We start from the raw sequence: 22,491 nt of genomic DNA, 5'->3' as shown, positions 1-22,491 counted from the left end.
TATACGTGGCAAAATGAATCCGGCTAATTCATCATTTTTAAACGTCTCTTTCTGCAGTTTGAATATTTTTTTCAGCCGTGTTCCTGGAATCATCGGTAAAAAACAACAACATCCATTTGCGCCGCATTACTAATGGAGAATGTTTTTTCAAACCGCGAAAAGAAATAAATAACACTACTTTCCCTCTCTCTGTTGTGTCAGTAACAGTTCTGTGACTTGCCAACAAAGGGTCATTAAAAGTTTTTTAAACCTATCCCCGCAGGACTGCTGTAGAATTAAATAAGTTTTCTCACTTACTTTACTGAGACTTAATCAAAAACAAACAACAAAAAAAAAAAAAATAATCCAATGATGTGTTTTGTTAAATTCACATAAAAGACATGCGAAAATGAGATGGCACAACCGCATGTGGTTTTGAAAGGTGCCTTTGCAGCGTTCCTTGTTTGTTTTTTTGTTTTTTCCTCTTTCTTTTTCTTCTTTCTCTTTTTTCACGTTCACATTAGGGTGTTGTTTCCAAATGACAAATGTAATTTCTCCGAGGAAACAGATGTGTTGCGTTATGTGCGATCTAACAGTAATTTACACTGAAAACTTGCTCATACATTGTCCCTCAAATAATTCATCTAGCGCAATTAAAAAACATGTTTTTTTTTTCTTTAATTACAGTCGAATAAACCTGAGCTGAAACACGCAAACGTTTTGGAAACTTTAATTGAAAGAAAGTAGAATTGGTTATAAAAACAGATTTAGTCCTGTAGTTTAAGCTTTGACTGACCCGTCTCTTTTCAAGTCAGATACCTTTAGGAACAGATAACAATTTACAGTTTTGAGGCGAGGAAGCAAAGGTGAGGAGCACATCTACATGAGCCACGAGTTGCACAGTGCGACTGACTTCACTGTCTGTCAGGCGTTATTTCAGCATATCGTGAAAAACTCTTCTATGTCCCCTCTCTTCTTTTTTTCCCCTCATCCCCGAGGTCAACACAGCGGTTGCATCACTCGCCAAAACTGCCCGTTTTAAGATTTTCTTCTCGTTTTTTATCCCGAGGCATTTTCCCCGACAAGTTTATTCCGTTAATTTTATTATTTATATAGTTTTGTTTTCAAACATCCTTTCAAAGTGCACACTATGCAGTTTTGGAAAATGAATTCAGAAACTCAGAAAGGTAATATTGGCTATTAATAAGGCAGTAATACAAATACAGGAATATTTATTTTTCCCATAACTGAATAAACAAGCTGTTCTCTGCGGATAAGAAAGTCCCCAGAATCTTGTTTAAAGCAAGAAAGGTGGCAGGGTCCGCCGAATATAAACAAAGTAAAACAATATGAAAGTGTGGCGTCCTTTAAGGTCAGTTGGTGTATTCGGTTTATTCAGTACCTCGTTTGTGAAAGTATGAAAATCAAAATGTCTTCCCAAAAACTTCATATTGCACGCTTCAATGGAAAGAACATATATATAGTTCACAAAAAAGATTAAGTATCCCATTAAATGATACATAGAATGATTCTTTAAATCAGTCGTGCCCCAAACTATTTCCTCTTGCAGGGCCAACAATTGTCCTTCGCGGAGACATTCACGGCCCAGAAGCATCAAACAACGCAAACAAATCATCCTGGGCGTTTCTAGCAAGCGTCATGTTAAAATCCGCTCACAAATGGCCAATAAAAAAGCGATTATTACATATTAGTTGCGACAAATTATTGCATAGATTCTCATAAGGTGAGAATTGCACACACAATCTAAGATAATTTGAAGATCATCCTAAATTGTAAACATCTTTTGAGCCTAAACAGATTGTTAAAGAAATGTTGCTAATCACACACGCTCTAATATACTCTGATAAACTCAGCTCTGATAATAAAACAGCCAGACTTGCTTTTGTGAAGTATCTCATGTCCGTGACTGTCTTGTCTTGCAGATCAGTGTGTGGATAAAGCCAAAGTTGAAGAGATGGAGCAGAAGGCTGCGGAGTACTCCAAAAAGGTGAGGCATTAATCACTCCGGCAGGCCCCGTCGGTTGGCCGGCTCCCATCAGGAAAGTTTTTTCCTCCCCACACCGAGCTCCAAGGCAAACAATTGATTTTCCATGCCCTGATCAATACCTGGCTGTGACGCTACATGATCCGTATCAGCATTACAAGAATCAATGCCGATGTTCTGATGTATACTTATTTGTGCACAGTGCCGGCGCGGATTTAACTCATGTGAAGGCTATTTTAACACAGTTCCGCATTTTAAGCCGTCCCTATAATTGTCTCTCTTTATCTTACGTGTCATTTTAATTAAATTGATTCGTTATTTGCTTAATTTTCCAGTCGTACTTTTATTGTTTGAGAGATCTAAACTTGCTGCCAATTTAAAACCTTACTTTCAGCGTATTACGTATGATATTTAAATGTCCCCTCGAGGAGCCTGACTACCACGGTCTGAGGACACCAAGGGGGTCCTGGATGTGTTTTCTCCTTAAGAGTCCTGTCCCACCAGCCCGCCAAGCACCCCGCTGGGCCGTTGATATCATCGTAGCGACATGGCTTGGTTTCTGCAAAGGTTAGATCCATCAACATACATGAAAGCCAGGCCTGAAACGAAGACAAAGGACATCGGGGCTCTAGGGCCACCGGAGCTATGAATAGAAATCGGCCAGAGAGTGTAAGACGGCGTGTTTTGGTGTCTGCTGATGTGCCCTGTGGCCACTCTCTGGAGACGCCGTGCCGCTCACCAACCTGCGTGTGTGTTTGTTTGTACAAGTGTTTGTTAGGTGCACGCAGACAAACTCCTGTCTCTTCTCTTGCAGTTTGATGAGGAGTTCAGCGCGCGGCAGGAGGCCCAGGCCGAGTCTCAAAAGAAGGAAGAGAGAATCAAAGAGCTGGAGGGGAAGATCCAGACCCTGGAGTCCCAGGTAAATCCATAAAGACAAATCCCGCTACTCTGCAAAATAGTGTTACATTCCCCCGGAGAACTTTTATATTGTGTGTTTTCCAAAAACGTATGAAAAAGAAGGTATTGAAAAAAAAAAAGAAAAAGAAGCCCTTTAATCAGTTTTTTAAAGTGAAAAACATTTCATACAGAATAAAAAAGTCTTTGCCTTAAGATCATAGCATCAAGAAGTAATGGCACCCACTAGAAAAAGGGCTGATTTGGTCAGATGGATACCTTTCCACCCCACTTACAGATGTGCTGCTGCTGAAAGTGGGAGTTCTCATCGATGCAAGAACGTTTGATTTAATAAAGGGTCAATCTCCTTCTTAAGTTGTAGCTCTTTTTATGGGGGAATTGCTCTATTGAAGCTTTCCCTATGTAATTCTATCATCGCGGAGATGGATTGCATTTCTTTTCCTGGCCTGCACATCATTTCTTTCCAGGCAAAACCGTCCATTTTGAGCAGAGAAAATGACTGCTATTTCCCCCTTAACCCAATTTCAAACACTTTAGTACTGTCTTGGGAGTAAAGGGCAGTTTGCCTTCCTGCTTAGGGAATTTAATAGAGGCCTGGATTGAAAGATGGTAAAGCTGCATTTACATCAAAGATTGCTTTTTCTTTCAAACATTCATCTCTGGTTGCTCGGAGCGTGTTGGCACTCCCGGTCTGTCGGACTGCACCAGCGTTTGTGGTCCAAGCATCACCGGGCGTTCTCTCAGCTGCTTCAGTCCTCCAGCTATCATTCTAAAGTCCAGAACAAATGCTGCCATTTAGCGCAAGCTTTGGCCGTTGTCCTGGACAAAGTCACACAGAGTTTTTCCTCCTTAAAAACTTTGTTTGTGTGTAGGTCTCACTCCTGCACTTCATTGTTCTGTGTCACCACACATTACCTGCTTTTCTTCCCAAACTGTTTACTATCCGCCTGGTTTAATGACGCCATCAGAAGCTGAAGCTCATCTCGGCCCGTTTGCACTTTTCCTCCCTTGCAGTCTCCTTCCAGCTCCTGTCACGCATCAGGCTGCATTACCTCAGCTTGCCCTCCTTCCCCTTGTCTTTAGCGTTTTATGTTGTATTTCCAACTGTTTTCCTCCCTATAACACACGTCCCTCCCACCCTCCCCTGGCAGGTCTCTGTCTTTTGAAGAATGACTGGCTGTGTGCATTAACAGGTAGTGTAGAGCGGAGGCGCCCCCTGAGAGTCAAGCTCTCTCCTCCTCTGTTTGTCTGAATGCTCCTTCAGAGTGCAGTTACTGCTGGAGAGCAGCACATCAATAGGCATTAACATCAGCAGGGAAACGTGTAATTTGTTTGGGGCATAGTTGCCTGAATGTGGCCGTCAGGACTTCGGCATATCCCCCATGCATCCTGACAGGACATACAGTAAATACAGTACATTAAGTACATGCACTATAGGGCTACACTTACTGCTGAGCATGAATTAACTCGGAATGTGACTCCTGTTTAAGCTTCGGTTAATTTTCACTGGCCTTGAATATTAATTGTAATTTTAATTAGAGATGATTTTCGGGGCTCCCAGGGCTCAAGTTCTTAAAGAAATCTCGAAGTATGCAAAAAGCAATTCAGAGTTATCTCCTTTTTTTTTTCAAGCAGGTATTCACATTGACCATTCAATTGGTACCCCGAGCAAATGAACAAAACAACAGAGTCATCCTCTCAGTCGATTGTGATTCCGCTACTTGAGGGCGACTCGGCTGAAAGAGTGTGTTTTGCAACCTAATCCGCATTTGACACGGCGCTGTAGAAAGCCATTAACTGTGCGAGTGCAGAACCTTTGAATCATTGTGAGGACACGCATTCAGTTTGTCCATCAAAGATGCTGCGCGCTGTCGCCGCCGTTTCGCTGAATATGAATGGAGTGGGAGCTAACCCTAAGACCTTTCATCTGCGAGACAGAATATCCCGTCAGATATCAAAACATGTGCGCGCCCGAGACACCTCTCTTCACCTTGTTTGCGAACCGACGCATCTAATGAGAGTCTTTCGCCGGGGGAACTTTGGCATTGTAACAAGCAGCCCTGTTTGATGTGTCTGTTTGATTATCCCCCAATTGAGTTGAGTGGAGGTTCTGCCTGTAAACATCGACAAAAGGACACAGAAATCACAACAAGTGGAGATCATCCACCCTTCCCCAGACCTTTCCTTGCACACATTCAGGGTAAAAGAAAAAAAAAAGAAAACGGAAGCTTTTCATTGAATCGGCTCTGTATGTGATGAATAATGTAGCAGTGGAGCGGTGGTACATTGGAGCACTCTGCGCCATCCCATTAATAGGTTTTAACAACTTGGCGGTCTTGTAGCTGACCCAGCTTGTCCCCAGGAGGAGCTGGAGGTGTAGCGGACCACTTTCTCTCCCTTTTACTGACAGGCTGCCTTCCGCCCCGGCTGATTACAGAATTTGACACAACTGATAATGAATGCGAAACTCACAGTTTTCGTCGTTCTTATAATGTGTTCCTGCTGTCGTGAGATAGAGCCGATTTTCAGTTGTCAAGCCTTAAAAAATGCACTGGTGAATTCACTGTCGTCCTCTACATGTATCCTTACATTAACAGCTCCACAGAAAATGGTGGTCAAACGAGCTGGAAGCAAAGCATTCTGTCATACACCTGCTAAAATTCTCTTTGGCTTGTTGTCAAAACTCAAAGAATCAAACTTTTTACTCCCTAAGGATGAGAGATCGAATATAGCTTCCCTCTGCTTTAAATATTGCTCTTTACTACCATTTTCAAAAAAAAAAAAAGAAAAAAAAAGAAAAAGATTCCTGCGAAATGAAAGTTCTTTTTCAAGTCACCCCATTAAAAAGTTTCCATCTTCCTTTCCATTATCCACATTAAATATTTAGTTCTCTAAAGTCCATAGTAAGATGTGTTCTGTAGGAATGACTCCGGAAAAAGAAATATTACGTTTCAGTTGCTGTGGAATATGTTACCATCCTCCCTCTTTCAGTGAGGTCGCACAGAGTGAATATCAAAGCAAAATGGGTACATTTAGAAAAAAAAAAAAACACAGATCGCAGAGTGAAATCAATGCCCATCACACATCTAAGAGTGTTAAGTTGAAATGTATTTTGCAACAAAGAATAAAAAAAAAAAAAAAGAAAAGAAAAATGGAAATGGAAGAAGGGTTTTGAAGGTGTACCAACTGTCAGAGATGCTGCGCCTTGTTCCTTTCATGCTGCAGTCAGTGCCTTGCTCTGATGTTCTTTTGAAGATAGATTACATCTTGTTTTAGGTGTAGAAGTACAGTACACTCTGCCTTTTGCACATCAAATAGCTCATTCAGACAAAATGGGGATATAACACTGTACTACCAATGCCATTAACTGTGTACGGGACATCCTCTCTCCCTCTGCTCGCCTCTTTTTTCCAGCTCTTTTGTGTTTCGGTGTGTGTATTGCAACTGTTCTTGTGCACTAGTGTTCTTCTTCTTCTCTGTCTATCTAACCCACCCCCATTTGTGCCTCTCTGTTGCCCTTTGTGTTTGTTGTGTATTCCTGTGGTGTGTGCGTGCGTGCGTGCGTGTGTGTGTGTGTGTGTGTCTGTGTGTTGTACCTGCACAGTTAACTATTGAAAAAGACAAGCTCAAAGAGGCTCAGAGACTCATCAGGGAATCTGAAGCCAAGGTGGGTGTCCTCTCTGCATGCTCGGCCCTCGACATAATCTCACATTTAATAACCTGAGAATCTGAGTTATGCGTTAACGGAACTGGATCGTGGTTTCCTTCAAATCATTGGTTGGAATAGATTATGAAACTGATCATGGACTGATCCTTTGTCCTCTCTGCATGTGTTCCCACCCCCACTTCATATTGTTCAATTGTAAAGCTGTGTTCTCAAATTACCTCTAAATTCAAAAAATTAAGTTCAAGTTAGGTTTGATGTGAACTGTCATGCAGTGCCTCTTCATTTGCACGAAAAGATCTCAAACTAAAACTTATTTTGTATTTAGCAGAAATTTACCCTGATATCATTTGGTCGAATGTATTGTACAACCCGTACAGCCAGAATAAATGTTGGCAATGTACGCTTCTGCAAAGCGCGGATATGTTGAAACATCACATTTCTTTAAGTTAAACCTTACATTTAATGTTGTGTCAGCGCTGTGATTAAGATCCTGTTAAGTTTAGGCACACAAAAAGAAAAAAAAAAAAAAAAAAGGTTAGGAAAAGATCACGTTTCTGCTTAAAATGTTTGTTTTCTTCAGCACCAAAATGGCTACAGATGCTCTGAGATTTGGTCAAAAACACCCGGTTGCCACACGCACGCAGTCTTTAACCGCAGTGACTGGCTTGGCATGATTCTTGGCTTAATTTACAGGAGGGATGAAGATACAGAGAGCGTCTCTCTCTCTCCGTCTGCAGAACATACTGTATGTGATTGACAGCAGATAGGACGGGGAGAGCGAGGGCAGATTGTCCACAACTCTCAGACAGATAAAAAATATATATATATATATATATATATATATATATAAGTATAAACGTTCACTGCCAACATTTTATCCTGGCAACTGGTTTTGTCTCTTGTAATTACTAATCAACTGAAGTAGATACCATGGTTGCAGAAGACACTCATTTAAGACCTTTATTCCATTAAGCTTGTTAACAGTTGGAAGCTGTGTTAAACTCTATAGTGGTTTTTTCTAACTACACACATTTCCTGCTTGTTTAATGCAATTTTCATAAGTAAACACACAGTGATTAAATTCCTCCATCAGAGATGAGATTGGGGCATAGATTTAATCACATTGCATTCAGAGTTAATTACCTGCCATGCTGACCTCCCCATTGAGTCCAGAAGACTATGAATCCAAATTGGATAGGTTAGATTTCATATTAGCCCCATCTTTTAGTTTAGACAGGAGTCCAGATGGGTTCTGCAGTAGTCACATCAGCTGAAAAAAAATAAATAAAATAAAGTCAAGGGGACTTGGTGAGAAACATGATCTTAAAACATGCTGGATGATAATATACATTTTAGAAATTAAGGAGAAAATAAATGAGAAAAAAAGAGAAAATAATAAGAAAGGGACCTTTGTAAGAAAATTTACAATATCTGTTCTTTCTGTTTGTCTGCATGGATCTACATATACATCATGCACATACAGAACATGCCCACGTACACCAAGAAATCTAAATGCAGAGCGTTACATCTCATGTCGTCCCATATGATTTGATTATGAAATAGCCGTTATCATTTCATTCAAAATGCACAATCTACGTTGCTGTTTTTAGATATTTGTTTTGGTATCCAAGGAGGAGGAAGTCAGTGGCTATGGTATTAGATCCCAAGGGTTCTGTGAAAAACTGGGCTTATTATTGGGCTTATTATTATTGGGGGTATCAGAGAGTGAGGTAGAGCGAGAGATAAAGACTCGGAGGGCCCTTCAGTATGGAAACAACCGCGCTCTAATTTAGCAGCTAATTTGCTTCCATTCCCTCATATTAATCTTAAAAGCGGAAACGGGCCACAGAGGGCTTCGGAGATTGACAGACATGTAATCATCGGATGTGAGTTTCCACTGAGGGGCTCCGGGCGATCCGTGGAAAGAAGCTCCTCGCAGAACACCTTTTTAATTTTGGCCCTAATAAACAATCTGCCAATGCCATTATGTAATGAAACACAACGTAATGTCTTTAAGTATGAAGCCAATCACATTCACGCACACAATCAAGTGACTGAAGGGAGAAAAAAAAGGGGCATCGTGGGGAATTGGTTTTGGAAATGAGAAGTGCAAGTGGAAATGCTTTTTTTGGTAAGAGCCGACGTCTAATCAGCTTCAAAGATCAAACCCCCGTCTCGGCTTCTGTGTCTGTAATTGTTGTATTTGCATACGTTTTTTGTTCTCTCTTGAACATTTTTCAATTGGCGTTATCGTTGACTATCACAGACTACCTGTGTACGTGGCATGTGTTGTAGTGCAGACATGTCAAAGGACTGAAAGAGGAGTTTGTCTTATCAGGCTCAGGTCTAATTACAACCCTGTCTGCTGTGTAATAGCCTGCCATTGTGAGGGCTCGTGACGAGAGGATGGAAAAGAAACATTCTTATCTTTTGTATATTAAAACAGTAGTCGATCACAGGTTTACTCCAACATTTTGCGTTGCATTTACATACATATCCATGTGGGTTAATATTCCTGAGGCAAGAGGCTGACCTTGCCAATTGACAGCTCTTTATTTAAAGCAGCATTGTCCTACGGTACAAAAACAGTTATTGTTCTAAAATCAACATCACCTGCTAAGTATGTCTTCTACCCATGATGGAAATGTCTAAAAAACACTGCAGCAGAGCTTGCTGTCTGTGGATGATGCTTGTGTTTCATTTGATAATTACAGATTCAAGATTTCTGTGCGATTTTTGCATCCTGTTGAGATATTACCACATGAAGAAAACATTTTCTTTTACATAAATCAGAGTTTAAATCAAACATTTCCGGATAAATTTCGCATGACGTGAACGTGAGCTGTACAAGTCATGGTCTCATATATAATGTACACAGCCGTTGTGTCAGGTCACATTAGTGGGACATATCCTCACGCTGCATTTAGATATGCTTTAGGGAGCCATTGCTTTTTACAAAAGGCACCAGTTTCCTTGTTTATGAAGATATGTTTATTTTTGTTTTCGCCTCAGTCGATTCTGAAACAGGCATAGTACGAAATAAATGCAGAGACAATTTTACATTATATCCCAGCTGCTACTACTCTTTGTTTTTTCTTTCTGTCACTGCTATAAGTTACAGTAAATAAAGAAAAAAAACATGAATCATCGTCGATTGATTGAAGCGTAGTAGCAAGAGTATAAGTTCAACTTTAAAAATTCATGTTTCTCTGAATAAATGAAAGAAATAAATAATGTTTCGATGTGGAAAGTGTAAAACTGTCACTAGACACAATTCTGTGCATTGCTGGTGCAGTTCAGCACATGCATGTCTGTTTTTCTCAACTGGCAGCTCCACAAGGACTCACATTTAAAAGGCTTTTAAAATCACGAAGTAAGTAATGAAATGAGACGACACAGCACTGATTAATATGAAAAATATCAGATCAAATGATTATGATATAAAGATTTTTTCAAAGCTCATCGCGAGTCAAAACGATCCTGCAGTCGTGCAGCGAGTAAAACAGATTTTAGCGACGGACCTTCTCTTCTCGAAATGAAACAAACAAACAAACAAACAAACAATAAAAATCAAGATAACATGATTTGGGAATAAACAACATAAAAATGAAAAATCAACAATAAACAGAAACACTAATCAATCGTTGGGCAATGATCGATAAAAACAGGTCTCGAGGAGCCTTGGTTGATGTGAGGCGTTATTAATATGCAAACCCTCTACCTTACAGATTGCAGCGGGTCCAACCGCGCCCGGAGCACCACCTCCACCACCCTTACCAGGCGGTGCAGCAGCTCCCCCTCCTCCTCCACCGCCTCCTCCCCCACCTCCACCTGGTGGCTGTCCTCCCCCTCCTCCCCCCCCTCCTCCGCTCCCTGGCCACGCTTGCATCCCACCGCCCCCACCACCTCCCCCAGGTGGGGGACCTCCACCTCCCCCACCACCCCCTGGTTGTGGGCCCCCACCTCCTCCACCTTTCTTCGGGGGGCCAGGTGGGCCTCCGCCACCTCCTGCACTCCCTGTCATCAAGCTGCCTTATGGACTGGAGCCTAAGAAGGTCTACAAGCCAGACACTGTGATGAAGAGGGTCAACTGGACCAAGGTATGGCAGCCTGAGCCTTTACTCACTGTAACACAATGTTTCGTCTCATGTTAACTAAACATTATGGCGGCTGTAGACTGCGGTGGAGAAAATAATGCGCTCTTCACATAGAATATTATTAGAATATTATTGTTATGACAGTCTTTTTAGTGTAAACATTTAGCTTTGGATTTGAAGGATTTTTTAAGAAAACCAAAAAGAGGATTCAGAGTTGGAGTTTCTTATCCAGAAGGGCTTCTATACTAACGCCCTCTAAATGTAGTCAAGCAACAATGGAGTCATTGGACACTATTGCGCACTCAGCATCCATTTGAAAGGATTTAGCAGTGAGCATTTTTCATCTCTCGAATGTCCTTGGGTTTGCCCATTCTTTGCATAATTGAATGAAGACTGGGTTGTGTGCTATGCCATCACATTTGAGTACAGTTTCAATAGGTTGTTTTTGTGCGTGCGGGCTCTTTCTTTTGACATAGCTAATTCATCCATCGCCTCGGGAGCTCTTAGCATTAATTTGTGGTTCTTTTTGCCAATGCCTGTATAACCTTGTGTTTTTCAGTCTTCAATTACTGACAGCCACCCAAACATCAGACGATTTCTTTTGACACCATTATGTTTAATGTTTTTCATAAAATCAAGCTATAAAGTAAAAACAAATATTTCAATATGCTGTGGGCTGTTATGTAGATACCTGTTAATGCATTTTGAGCTTTCTAGGTTGTCTCTCCTGTTCTCATCAACATGATCTCTCAGGAAAAAAAAAACACCTGGAGATCATTTCATCGCCTCAGGCAAATAATGACACCTCAAGGATGAAGTGATTAGGACTTGCTGATCAACATTCCAGATCGCTGTGACCTCACAAAATATGGTTTAAGCCATAATTCAATAATTCATATGCCAATAATGATATAATGAAGTGATGATATTTTAGGTTAAAGGTCGGCCTCACTGTGACATCATAATGTTGTGCAAAAAAACCACTTTCCTGGCCATCATTCAACACTATGACTCCATGAGTGAATTTTTGGCTTCTTTGCAGCAACATCCATATTTAAAGCATCGCAGTCCACCACTGCTCATCTGTTATAGTGAACCTGAGCTTCAGGGGATTGTCATTACACAATGTAATGAAGCTCTCTATCAGTCCTCGATACTCCTCTGTAAAAATAGTCTTATAGCGAATAAGACATGTTTCTCGTTGGAATCACATATTTCAAAAATTCCCTTTCCCGCCAAAGAAAAAAAAAATGTATACCTCTTACTGAATTCTTTCAAAATGTCAAACTGGACAGACATACAATAGAATGTGGGAACTCTAGGTTTTTAAAGGAACAGAAAGGGGATCATTTGGTATCATTATTTATGCGACAAAAGGTCAACCGAATGACACACGTGAATTAGAGAGAGAAATGTGGAAATGCACGGCAGCGCTGGCGTTTGCATTGTAAGCAGCGTGTTACGTACACCACCTCAAGGACTCTTTGAAATGCCACATATGCAAGTGCTTCACACTGTGTGGGAGTTTCCTGGGCAGTAAGAAATGTTATTGATATTGGGATCCAGCAGTAAGGAACATATTTGTTTGTGCCTTGATATTGATAATATTATCAGTCATTTTTTCTCGTGCATTATCCATGTGGTTGTACAAGTGTGGTTTGCGCCCAAAACTGCCCATTGTGTGCCGAGCGTACAGACACGGGTTCATGTGCAAGGAGCATTAACCTCGCCTCCACAGGAAGTGTAGTTTGATGATGCAAATGAAATTCATAACAACCTGAGGAGAAGACCTCTGTCCCTTGCGTTGATTAGGTGGGACAAGAGTCTTTTGTTTTGTTTTTTCCCACGTGCAGCAGAGAGAATCATGAGAGGGCCGACTATGATTTTGGTCGTATAAAAAAGGAAGGGGGAAGAAAATATACTTACATGCACTCTGTACGATACCCCGCACGTCTGACAGGTTCGCTGGGAGAAAAAATTGCTTTACGTAATTGTGAACAATGGACTTTCACATGGGAGAGTGCTGCAGGTCCATCTGTAGACAGCTGATGACTACATACCTTCAGACCTTCAATTTAGCATGTATACATGGCGCAACTTTTGACTAGATTGACATATTGAGAGGTGGCTTTAAAATGAGTACACATATTTCAAGCAACGGATGCAGTGGCAGAGCATTCTTAGTTGACGGTACAGTACAATGCACCCATATGGAAGTAAATGAGCTCAGGGCTTCACGGGGAAATTCCAGCTTTGTTTCAGTGCTGAATGCATTTTAAATCAGCTCGGTTTATTTCCCCCCCCCCCCCTTGCATGTGCTTCTAAATTCAGTGTGTCACTGATTCCCAGACAAAATTATTAGCGAAGATTAAGTATGGTACGGTCCAAACACACGCAGACACACACACACACACACACACACACACACTCAGACAATTGTTTATTATATGTGCATCCCCCCTTGAAAGAAAAAAAAGAATAATTCCTATAATCGTACTGTGTTTATTAAGCACATCTGTAACTGTATGTTGATGGCAGAACAAAAAGGCAGCACGGGAGCAACGGGATGAAGAAAAGATGAAGACATTTGCGCGTTAGTTCAAATGACAGATGACATCATTATTTTGGGAGTCACGCGCCAGGCTGGATGTTAAGGGGAGAACATTTGAAATAATTGGAATTGCCCTAAAAAATCAACAAGACACTTCAGCTACATATTCAGCCCATTGTCGTTCCTCACTGTGTTTGTCATTTTTTAAGCTTGCTGTTCTTTAAATATTTTTGAGGTGCCTGGAGACTATTTTGCTGATGTGTTTTATCACAAGTGCCCCACGTTCTTGACTTGGTCAGTGGTCGTAAGAGACTGGAACTCTACACATGCACCTGGTGCTAGAAGAGTCTATTCATTGTTCACCTGCAAGACTTCCAGATTGATTTCCTTCAGGCAGCCAAGCGGTGGATCTAAAGCGTCATCATTTGATAGCTGAAAAGAACGTAAAGATGAGGTATTGTAGCGTTCAGGTGAGATCGGGACCTGACTGGTATTTGTCATACTTCCAAAATAGCTATGCAAGTAGTGATAAACAATTTTTTAAATGGTCCGGAGCTCTAGAGTCTAGATTGTCCTTTTTCAAAAGGGACGTGAGTTCCAGCCTGTAGAGAGCTGTTTACTGTGGTGAGCAAACGTCTGCTAAACGACTGAAAACATATTTTAAAAAGGTTGCAGGGAATGGATCGAGGGGAGAGGCGGATGATCTAATTTGTCTCATAACATCAGCACGCTCACTGTATCACACTATGTGGGGATGTTTAAATGTGGCTCCATGCAGAGGTGGACTTACATCAAAGTCAGAATGCATATCAAACTGGCTTTCTGACGATACTTACACTGATTGGAAGTACTAGATTGGACATTTGGAAATGTATCGTTGCAGAATTTGGCAAAAAAATGTCAGTGGTTTTTAGGAAATAGCTTTGTTTAAGAAGCTGTAGGGCGATTAGTCGGTTGGTTAATGAATGAAAGAATTTCATTTTGGATTGTTATTTTGGTTTTTAATACAATTTGAGAGGAAAAGTTTCCTGGCTTGTTTCTCTTTTAATCCAGGAGCACATACTTGTACCGCGGATGTCTCCTTCAGTCGAGTTCTTCTCCATCTCCTCGTAACTTCGTGAGCGCATTTTAATTGCCGTGATTTTCTCGATGAATCTAGGATTTTGGCAGGAAAGAGTTTTTGGTTCCCGGTTAAAAAACTGCTAAATGATAATCACAGTTAGCGTCAGAGGACGATGATGAGGCTGGCGGCATAGAACAAAATTGGTTGATGAGTTCTTTAGTGGAGCCGCGGTTGTTGTCGCTGATGTGCTGTTCTCTAAAAGTTCTGCTTGATTCGCCGTGTTGGAAATAAAAGGGAGTTAGTAACATGAGCTGAAGCTGTATGTGCTGCATTCATTTTTATATCATTATTATTGTTATTATTATTATTATTATTATTATGCTACATCACAATTTGCAGCCTCACCACTTTCTCTGAATAAAGCTTCCTCGGACACGAGACAGGCCGCTTCCCTTTCTACGACTGAGTGGATCGTACGAGGGGAAATAAGAGCACAGCGGCACTTTGTTATCTACACTCAACACCAACACTAGCTCATGTTGAACGTTTCATAAGCCTCCCATTAAAGCACCTATTGTGACCATTATAGGTCCGTGTGACGCTGCTACACTTATCCCTGTTTCTATATGGCCTTGGGAAAGATTGGCCAGCATCGGCTGGAACTCTCTGTCTGTATTGCATAAGTGTTTCACTTAAACCTCTTTCGAAATGTAATTACTGTGGTTTTGAGGAGGCAGATGGCAGCGGTGCAATAGGCTAACTGCTAGTCCAGGCCTCCGGTTAAAAATAAGCCACAACAGTGTCAAACGGAGAGCTCTCACCGTAGCACTTACGTGCAGCACAATGTACAGCAGACGGAGAGTAGTGTCACATTATCGGCCTGCAGTGTTTGCAACATTTTAGGTGAGGCTTGTTGTCTGAATCTCGCTCTGCACTCCTACACTCCGTCGTCTGCGGAGCAGGAGCGAAAGAGTAAGGGGTGAACAAGCGCCCCCGTGGCCTGCCGTCGCCTCGGCGTGCGTGGGCGCTTTGCTGTTTCAAGTCTGGGTAGAAGGGGTGCACGAACAGGGTTGCTGAGCGAATTGAAATTCACGTATTTCATTCATCTGAAGAGAGGTCAACAAGAGCTTGAAAGTCAGGGTCTATCCGCACATCATCATTCGAAGTGGTCAGATTTATGCGAGTCCGTCATCGCTTTGAATCCCTTGGTCTTTTTCGTTTTTTTGTTCGCCCCTCGAAGTGCTACGGATGCACGCGCAAGGGCGTGTGTGTGTCCACGTACAGAACAAAACACACACACGCGCACAAACCGCATCTCCAGTGAGGAGAACTTTTTGAGTGGCAGGTTGGTGGAATGGCGGTCTCTGATTGTGGTGATAATGGAATCCTTGTGTCATTGCAGATAGTGCCTCAGGAAATGGCAGAGAATTGCTTCTGGATCAAAGTCAAAGAAGAGAAGTTTGAGAATCCTGACCTATTTGCTCAGCTCTCCCTCTGCTTCTCGTCGCAGAGCAAAGGTAAGTGGGCGTCATCTCTCTTCACCCCCCTCCTTAATTAATCTACACACACACATGCTTCATTTAGCCTCTCCGGCAATAGATGCCGAGCCACTTTCATCTTGTGACACTTAAAGAAACCATTTTTTCTCATTGAAATGTTAATTATTTTAAAACCAAGCACTTTTTCTCCCCACTGCATTTGAACCCCATCTATGCATGCTCTCAAGTCAGATCTCTGTGCCAATTAGGGATACCAAGGCTTGCTGCAGCGTTTGTGTCTTTGAGAGAGCTCGGAACGCGATGGTGGCTGCTCATTGTATTTGTTGTTGTTTTTGGTTTTTTTTACGCGTTGAGCAGTTTCAGATCAGTGTTTTTTGTGTGTGTGTGTGTGTATGTGCGCCTGGGTGTGCTCCAACTTGAACTTGTACACATATGTGAGAACCAAAGGCAGATATGCTTGGTTTGCCGCTTGCCTTTTTCCAGTCCAGTAGACCAATCGTCCATCAGGGAAAGATGGGAGGCTTCTGTGAAGGAAGCTCTGGGAGTTTTTCTTGTCCTGGCCAGTTTGTTTCTCAGATACACAACCAGGCTACCTAACTTGCTGATGAATAACACAAGCAGTACAGAGCAAGTTTGGGTTTTTCACAGAAGAGGGAGTGTGAAGGCACTTGATGTATTCCTCCCATGACAATTTGAGTGTTTTTCCACTTCTTTGACAGTGTGTGTATGTGTGTGTGTGTGTGTGTGTCTATGTGAGTACTAGACCCCTCTTATTCAAGTAGCAGTGGGAGGGGAGAAGTCAGAGGCCTGTCAAGTGCAGAACAGTCAAATCTTAGCTCTGTCAGGGTGTGTGGACATAACTATGCGGAGTCCTCCAACTTTTCCCATATACCCACCGTCTGTTTGGACACCAGTCAGCCCCCAAGCTGCCTCTCGCTACATCTTTCTCACAGCCTCCGGGTCTACAAACTAGGTTGATCTCCTTTTTTTTTTTTTTTTTTTTTTTTGCTCTGTGAAATAAATAGCAATTTTGCCTCGGCTGCCGCAAGGTGATTTGCCGGCATAATACAGATGGAGGCAGAACGCGGGGCAGGAAAGAAGAGTTGTTGCAAGGATTAATGAAGTGTCAGCGACGGGCCTTTTGTCTTTCACCAGAGGATATCTGCCAGACGCTATCATTTCTGACACATGCTCTGTGGCATTTCTGAAGTAATTTAGAGTCAGACCTCTTTGACACCTCGGCGAAACCTATTTAATGATACTGATTTTCATTTTTTTTTTAATCGTAATGTGCTAGAGAGGGAAATATTGTTCCATACGTTTAATGACAATTCAGCATTTGATGGTGATAAATCAGTACAGTGTTTGCAACCTCCACCTGTGTCCGTTTGTTGTTCGGTCAGTTTGTCAGCGGGATAACAGAAAAGCAACAGAACAGATTTCCACGACACTTCACAATTCAAGAAGCACTGCACAAAGAAAAGCCACAAGAAAAGTAAGAAAACAGTGAACACGGATGTTTTTTGTTTGTAAGAAGTCAACAAAAACTGCCACCGGAACACGTATTAATTCTCTCAAAAACATGTCCCTCGATCGCACTTAAATGTTACTCTCTAGGTGAGTGTGTCTTACATTAAGTGTAATGGGATATAATTAATGAGAAGTCACGCCAGGTTTTCTAACATTGCAAGCGAGAGGCGTTTTTACACATTTTCATTGGATCTCGATGACAAAGATCAGGCATATTAAGGTAACCGGTATCTATCCTAGATCGGGTGAGGTTGAATTATGGTCAAGCAGTAATGGGTGGTTTAACATTCAGCGTGACAGCTGGCTATCAACTTTTATGTTCGATTTAACGTTTTTTTGGAACGTTAAAGGATGTAAACACTTCCCGGTAGAAACCTAAAATGAAAGTATGAACCTTAGGATAAGCATAATGTGGGGCCTTTAAAGTGAAATACAACTTAACACTGGGAGTTCTCGCAGACACATGGTTTTAATTCAGCTTTAAATGTCCCTTTTAAATTCTTTATTAAATTCACTTTCTCACCCACTGGGGTCTCAAAAAAAGGAGCTCTATAGATAGTCCACATTCCCGCTGGCAGGGTAAGAATTCATGATCCAGCATTTCCCTTGGGAGTTACCTTTGCTGGATCCCTATCAATTACCCCTGCAGCGACTCCACTGAATCAGCTCTTTTTCCCTCTATTGTTGAAACAGAACATGATGTGCTCATGAATGAAAAATGCTGTTTAATGTTTGATATCTACCCACCCCCCCCCCCGCTCGTCAGTGATGTTGAAAGTCAACGAGAAGGGCTTTGATGTAGATGGTTTTTGCAGGGGAAAAAAAAAGAAAAGAAAAAGGTGCTAGATGGTATCCTCCTAAAATGAGATAGTTGTTCATTTGTTTTCCTCTTTTTTTCGCTCTCCTCCGTTTCATGATTCATGTAGTATAGTCTCTTTTAAACGCTTGCCGTCTGAGGGGTTTGTAACAGTAAGTGCGCTTGAACATTAAACGTTTTGTACAAAAAAAAAAAAAAAAAAAAGATCCCCCGGCCTCATTTCCCCGCTTTTTAAATCTGACCTATATGGGCGGCGAGTCTCCCTCCATCTCAAAGTCAAGTTGTTTAACTGGTGTTGGTGTTGTTTAAAAGCCGTGTTCCAGCTTCAGGTGGAGAGACTCGCAAGATTAATTCCTGAGGTCTTGTACTCTCATTGTAACCTCTCAGTGTAACCGCGGACCATAAATCCTTCGTGCTGATTTGACAAACAAGTCACTGGTGAAAACTGACTTCATTTGTCTGGGATATTGCCGCCGTTTTCTTGTAGCAAGCACACACACGCGGTCATACACACTTGTTGTTTTTTTTCCTGTGCTTCTTTGTGGTACCTCCATCTTCGCCACATCTCAGACGTGGATATTTATAAGTAGAGCACACTTTGGGGGACTAGTGTATCGTGAAAGATGAGGCAAGCAGGTGTAAATGCCTTCCCTGCAGAGCTGCCCTCAGAAAATGGTGCAAAAAGGCTTCTGTTAACTTCACGTTCCTTGGGATTCTTGCTTGTTACTTGCATTGTTGAAGAACAACACTTAGGCAGTAAAAGACAAAAAAAAAAAGAGAAAGAATCACTTTAACAGCCCCCAATTTTCAGATGCTTATTGCGCTCAGAGGCCTCTAAAACAACTGAGAATGCAGGACTGTCATCTCCCCCGCTGCTTTTATGAGTCTCACTGTTTAATGAGTTTCTCCAAGAAAAGGAAATGATAATCAAGAGGGATTTCAAGCTCGGCTTCAATCTTCTAAAAGTGGCTTTTCAGTTTTTTTTTCTTTGTCATTTATTATAAGATGGTTCTTCGGCCTGATTGAAAATTCAACACATAAGTCAGTTATTAGGTACCCCGAAGGCCAAAGACATGTCGCTGATTAAGTCATTCTGGCAACATCAAATTGTGTCTGACTTCAGGACGGCACAGGAGAGCACATGTTTTAAAAAAAGGAACCGATTCAACCAGGCGATTTAAATCACAAATCAAAGACACAGGAAATGTCCTTCATAACTTTTTACTGTATCAATCCAACAATGTTCATTACATCGGATAAATGTCAAAGGGGCTCTGCAAAATACAGCTTTGATCTACATGGTAATAGTTTAACCTTAGTTTTTGTCAAATAAGCAGACATGTAACATATACCGTTTACATTTTGGATATAAACATTCAAGCAGCGGTGGGAAGACTGCTGAAAACTTGAGTATGCATGCAGTGGCATTACTGAAATATTACTCAATTATTATTTGAGTATTAGTTACTTTTTTAACCCAACCGCTGCTCAGTTCTGGTCAGTGGTCGTGGTCACATCTGCAAACTCGGGCCGGTTGTAGAGTTTTTGTGTTGTTGGTTCGTATGTCACGCTTTTTCAGAGAGCAATTTGGGATCAGATGCTGATGATGGTTCAGATAATTATTCAAATTTTACTAAGTAACTGAGTATATTACATGGTGTATTGCATACTTAGAAAATATGAATACATTATTTGTTTTGTTTGAAAATAGAAATAGAATATTTATATATATTCAATTAGACATTGGCAGACAGGAATGATGGCCATGTCTATGAAACTAAAGCCAAGTTCATAAAAAAATAACAAAATCAAAAAAAAAATGTAAAAAAAAAATCTACCTGAATTATTCTTAACATTTTTGGTCTTTCCACCGAAGAATAAGGAAGCTAAAGTAATTAAATTGTATTTATTTTGCTCAAAATCTGAAACACCAACGGAAAATACTGCAGTTTTTGGTCATTATAAACTGGTAGTTAGAAGATTAGAGTAATTTAAACAATTTTCCTATTCAGAATAATTAGCTGATATAGCAATAAAGGTCACAGTTATTCATCCTTCTCATTCAAGATAATGAGTTGTTGAAGCCCTATTGTAAAAAAAAAAAATGACAATGAGGCTTTTTAGCTTCATCTAAAGAGCAGCTCAGCGATTAATCTATCTCAGCTGCTAGTGCGGTTCTAAAGCTTTTATACTGTGAGCATTAATCAACTTTGCAATTTTAATGTTTTTTTTTATTATACAATACGCAGCCTCCTGACCTAGTGTGGGAAAAAAAATAAAAAAATTAACACCTTCTCCTGTGAGATGAAAATGTGTTACGGCTGCACCTCAGTCGCTCATGCCAAGGCAGGTGTTTCACCTTTGGCACCATCGAGTGCTTTGTAATCGGAAAATTGTTAGCGCCCACGCACAGAGCTGTGCAATCTGTTATCAGCAACACACATCTCTATTTGCCATCACTAACCTCTCCGGTTTTTCACATCTTTTCAACTTGTGTACGAGACATTAAATGTGCCCTCGAAGATCAACCCACGTCACGGAGTTATTTTATTTCCCATTAGAAATAGTTTTCCCCCCCTTTGCTTTCTTTTCTCGTCCTTTCCCCCCTTTTCTGCCTCCGCTCAGCTGTATCGGCTTTTTTCCTGTCTTTCTTTAGCCTCCTCTCCATTGACTTGGCTCCTTTTTTTTTGTTCTTTTACCCTCATCTCCCCTCAGTTCGCTTTATCAATCAGTGGGTTGTGCCTTTGTACGGCTCTTTGGGATCAAATCAGATTCACTTCGGGATTGAATGTGTGTAGCCATGGCCTGCTGCATTTGAAAGGCAATTCATTCAGCTGGAACTTTGCAGTTCAATTTGAAACAAGATTGATGTTGGCAAACTTCACACCCCCTTTCTTCTAAAATGTTTCCTCCATTGCACACACCAATTGCTGACGGACAAAGGGCATATGCCACTTTGTAATGGTGATGTCTGGGCTTTTCAGTAGTAACAACAAAACAAAAGAGGAGAGGTTACTCCACAACAACTGAAATCTCTGCGTAGACCGTACTGTATATTACAATATACAAGAAACCTTGGAAAATATTCTGTAAATATCAAACCGCTACTTTTGATGGAAAAGGTGAATCCATGTTGGTCACAGTTTTTGCCGCTCGACCTCCCTCAGTCAAAACAATAAAAAACAAAAGACGTAGCTTGACTTTGTGAGGTAGCGAGGGATCATGGTTGTTGTTGTACTCACTGTTAAAAAAAACATAGTTGCGGATAAAAATGTATCAGACTCGTTGCATCTCATCCTCTCTCTCTGACATACCATCTGATGTTTCGTAAATAAAATGGAATGAATATTTATCTTTTCTTTTTGTTTAAAACACTTGCGGTAATTTAATTACACAGCTCTACAAAACAAATAGCAAAGATCAAGTTGTTTTCGGTTATTTTATTTTGAAAATGTTACGTATTGTAGAGTATCTTTGTGTAGGCGAGTGAATTAGTACATATTATGGTTTGATAGTCAATAACACGGAGAGGGAGAGAACTAATGAAGATATATGTGCATCCTTAAGGAGGAATTAGAGGCTGTAGTCCACCGCCCTGAACGGGGTCATTCAGACTATCTTTCCCAGCATGCCTCTGTGTTAATGATGGAAGCTAATGAATGTGCTCAGCCAAGTGCTTGTGGTGAATAAGGCTGCGAAAGAAAGAAGCATAAATATTGGTGGAGTGAAAGATAGATTTATTTGATCTTTTCACATGTTTTGTGTACTTTTACACATTTTATTTTATTTGGTTATTACACCATGATATTCTGTAAAAAAAAAAAAAAAAAAAGAGAAAGATAGAAAAAAGAAAGAAAAGAAAAGAAAACATCATACTTGCGTTTTACCTGTAAAGGTCAGCCCCTGACAATTTAACCTGGTTAAAACCTTGCTACAAGTAATGGCTGCAGTCTTCTTTCCCTTCATCTCGTTGGATTTGATCAAATCCCTCAGGAGTTCTCCTCACTCTGACACCACTTTCCTCTACCTCGGTCGCTACATCTCCACCCCACACACACAATCTTCCCACTGAGCCAGTGTAGTGTGCACACCAGCGGATTCTCAATCCCTGCTACAAAGCCCCAGCAGCAGGGTGGTAATGACCCTGCCACAACGGCAGTAATGATGGAATCAGTGGGGGGTTTAGCTGGCTCCCTGACTCTCCCTAATAAGTCCCCTAATAACTCTGTTAACATCAGGGCTGACCCGGCCACCAGATCAAACACACTCACGCATGGTTGGCCACCTCGCATGACACTCGGTAACCTCTCAGTCGGGCAAGAAAACTGTTGCTGACCGGCACACTCTGTGTACACGGGGGCCCTAGAG

The 22,491-nt window shown here is 41.2% G+C and overlaps 1 protein-coding gene across 3 annotated transcripts in view; it reads left to right on the top strand.

Annotated features, from left to right (window-relative positions):
- diaph2 (diaphanous-related formin 2) overlaps positions 1–22,491 on the top strand; it is a 395,371-nt gene that overhangs the window by 139,101 nt on the left and 233,779 nt on the right. For 2 of the 3 annotated variants that reach the window (XM_030396391.1, XM_030396393.1), the window contains exons 16-20: positions 1,923–1,987; positions 2,799–2,903; positions 6,504–6,566; positions 10,295–10,666; positions 15,680–15,794. In XM_030396391.1, the coding sequence (XP_030252251.1) occupies positions 1,923–1,987; positions 2,799–2,903; positions 6,504–6,566; positions 10,295–10,666; positions 15,680–15,794 (720 nt within the window). The remainder of the gene's footprint in view (positions 1–1,922; positions 1,988–2,798; positions 2,904–6,503; positions 6,567–10,294; positions 10,667–15,679; positions 15,795–22,491) is intronic. The other variant, XM_030396392.1, reaches the window with a different exon arrangement.

This window comes from Sparus aurata, chromosome 18 (genome assembly GCF_900880675.1).
Source record: "Sparus aurata chromosome 18, fSpaAur1.1, whole genome shotgun sequence".
In the NCBI taxonomy this organism is placed as follows: Eukaryota; Metazoa; Chordata; class Actinopteri; order Spariformes; family Sparidae; genus Sparus; species Sparus aurata.
The sequence above is the reverse complement of the archived record's forward strand: the minus strand, read 5'-3'. Positions and strand labels throughout refer to the sequence as shown.